General features: G+C 59.1%; 1 protein-coding gene across 1 annotated transcript in view; it reads left to right on the forward strand.

Moving 5' to 3' along the window:
• The window catches only part of HDAC8 (histone deacetylase 8), a 15,617-nt gene that overhangs the window by 10,087 nt on the left and 2,856 nt on the right, over nt 1-2,674 (forward strand). Inside the window, 1 exon segment of the mRNA XM_010150713.1 lies at nt 1,232-1,337. Coding sequence (XP_010149015.1) covers nt 1,232-1,337 — 106 coding nt within the window.

A 2,674-nucleotide genomic window follows, 5' to 3' on the forward strand; every position in this document is an offset into this window, starting at 1 on the left:
CAAGGGAAGCGGCCTCAGGTTGTGCCAGGGGAGGTTTAGATGGGATATCAGTGAATTCCTCCCCAGAGAGGTCTGTCAGGATTGGAAGGGGCTGCCCAGGGAGGGGGGAGTCACCATCCGGGGGCGGTTTGAGAGACCTCCAGATCTTTTACGTGATGGATGAGGCACTTAGGGACACGGTTTAGTGGTGGCATCAGCAGTGTTGGGGTAGCAGTCGGACTCGATGACGTGGAAGGTCTTTCCCAATGCTGCCCTGCCCATCCTGCGCAAGCAGCCGAGTGGGCGGCTCCGTGCCGCTGCGATTCGCGGGCTGGTGAACCCAGCGTGAACGTGGGACTGGAACCTGCAGCGCTCGGTGCCGCGGCAGGGTCCTCATCAGCGCTGGAGCCTGCTCGAAGAACCCCCTCTGCTAGTGCAGAGACATTGGTCTTGGGCTGCCACCTCCAATCCCGCCCTCAAAGACACCCCCAGCCCTGTGCGTCGCTGGTCGCTCAGGGGGCTGTAACTGGGAATTCCCCTCTCCTTGGTACGACAGCTGAAGGTCTGGAGTAGCTCTGCCTGGGGCGAAGCTCTGCCTATTTGTCTCTTTGCAACCGATTGCCATTTCCCCACGGGATTTTTAACTCGGCCTGTCCGCTGCTGTGCTCGGCGCTGCATGCCTGTGACATAAGCCAGCTGGCAATCGTGGGGTTCTGCTTGGCTGCATAGAGCCCATGGGCTGCAGATTTTCTCCTTCGGGCTCAGCTGCACACTGTTGGAGCACTCAGCCTGGAAAGACCCATCCGTCACCTCGGAGCACGCTGATTTGTCCCTTTCCGGGCGTTCTGCAGTCGTGCCAACACTGCACACGCCAGAGGTGCTGGAAGGTGATGGGTGTCTGACAGGCAGCACTTGAATTTTGTTCTTAAGCAGTCAGGTGTGCAGGTGACCGTGCGAATGAACGTCAGCAGCTTTCCCAAAGAAAGCAGCGGGAGAGCCATGAGGTGGCTTTTGGCGGCACCACGGAGCTGGGCCACCCCAGCCCTCAAGGTGGTCGCGGTTGCGAAGCTCAGGTGGGCGCAGACGCTGCGAAGGTGCCTCTTGGCTGTAGTTATGCTCCACGTGTCTCCCAGCCAGCGGGAATGGGTTTTGGGATTTGTCTCTTTGCAAGCAGATCCCCACGGGGAGGCCTCGCTCCAGCCTCAGCCAGAGGCCTCTCTGCTGACTCCCCTCCCTCTCCTCTTCCCCACAGTTCTTCACGGAGTATGGCCCTGATTACGTGCTGGAGATCACACCGAGCTGCCGGCCAGACCGCAACGAGCCACAGAGAATTCAGGAGATTCTGAGCTCTATCCGAGGTGAGTTGTGGGAGCCAACGCTCCTGCTGCAGGCTTGCGAGTCGTTAGAGGGGACTTCGGGGGCGCTCGGGGGAGTCTTTCTTGCTGCCTAGAAAGATGAACCACAGTCACTTGACTGCTCACTGTGCACAACCTCATCTGTCTCCTGCTCCGCCTGGGATTGGCAGCCTCTGTTAGCGCATCAGCTCAGAGCTGCCGGTCCCTGTTAGTAAAGCTGCTGTTGCCTTCCCTCTGGCTGGGCAGAGGAGCACAGGGCCTCACCCGAATCAGAATCATAAAACCACCCAGCTTGTGAAGGACTTCAGACATCATCTGGTCCAGCCTTTGGTGGGAAAGGGAGCCTAGATGAGACCCTGTCCCATTGCATCCTGGAAAACTCTGGCAGCGGGGACTCTACCATGTCCCTGGGGAGGTTACTCCACTGATCCATTGTTCTCACTGTAAAAAATGTTTCTTCGAACGAGGTGAAACCTCTCCTGGTGCAACCCGTACCCATTGTCCCTTGTCCTCCCCTTGTGAAGAGAGAGCCCCCGTCTTCTCTGTAGCTGCTCTGCAAGTACCGGAATACTGTCACAAGGCCACCTCGAGCCCTCTCCTTCAGGGAGGAGAGGCTCAACTCCATCAGCCTTTCCTCACCGGGCAGGTTCTCCAGCTCTTCGATCATCTTGGTGGCCCTCCTTTGGCCCCTCCCCAGTCTGCCTGTGCCTGTCTTTGGTCTGTGGGGTCCAGAACCGCACAAAGTACTCACGGAGCAGCTGACAAGCACTGGTTGGGATGCTCCTGTCTGTCTCTGCCAGTAATGCCCTGCTGGTGCTGCCCAGGAGGCAGTTTGCTGGTGCTGCTTGCGGCACGTGCTGCTGGCCTGTGTCCGGCTCGCTGTCCACCAGGACCCCGGGTCTCCCCAGCCACACACATCCCAGCCTGAACTGGGCACTCTGGCTATCCTGTGCCAGGCGCAGGGCCTTGACCTTGTCTTTCGTAAACGCCGCCCTGGCCTTGTTAGCCCACTCTCCCAGCTTGTCCGGCTCTCTAGGATGGCTCTCCCTTCTGATCCGTCTGCCTCAGAACCCGGTTCGGTGTCAGCCGACGTGGTGAGGTGGCTTTCGGTCATCCACTTTCTGAAGGTGTTGAACAGTGTGTGGCCCAGTCTCGATCCCTGGGGGACCGCGCTTGGGACAGGCTGCCAACCTCCGTAAAAACCATGGATTGCCACCCTCTGCGCAGCCCGTGAGCCGATTCCCTCCCTATGCACTTTGCAGACCTCCCGTTCAACTGTATCTTCCCAGCTTGTTCAGGAGGAGGGAGGGGGAAGCAGCGTCCAACGCTCTGCTGAAATC

The sequence above is a fragment of the Eurypyga helias genome, unplaced genomic scaffold (genome assembly GCF_000690775.1).
Source record: "Eurypyga helias isolate BGI_N326 unplaced genomic scaffold, ASM69077v1 scaffold23494, whole genome shotgun sequence".
Classification (NCBI taxonomy): Eukaryota; Metazoa; Chordata; class Aves; order Eurypygiformes; family Eurypygidae; genus Eurypyga; species Eurypyga helias.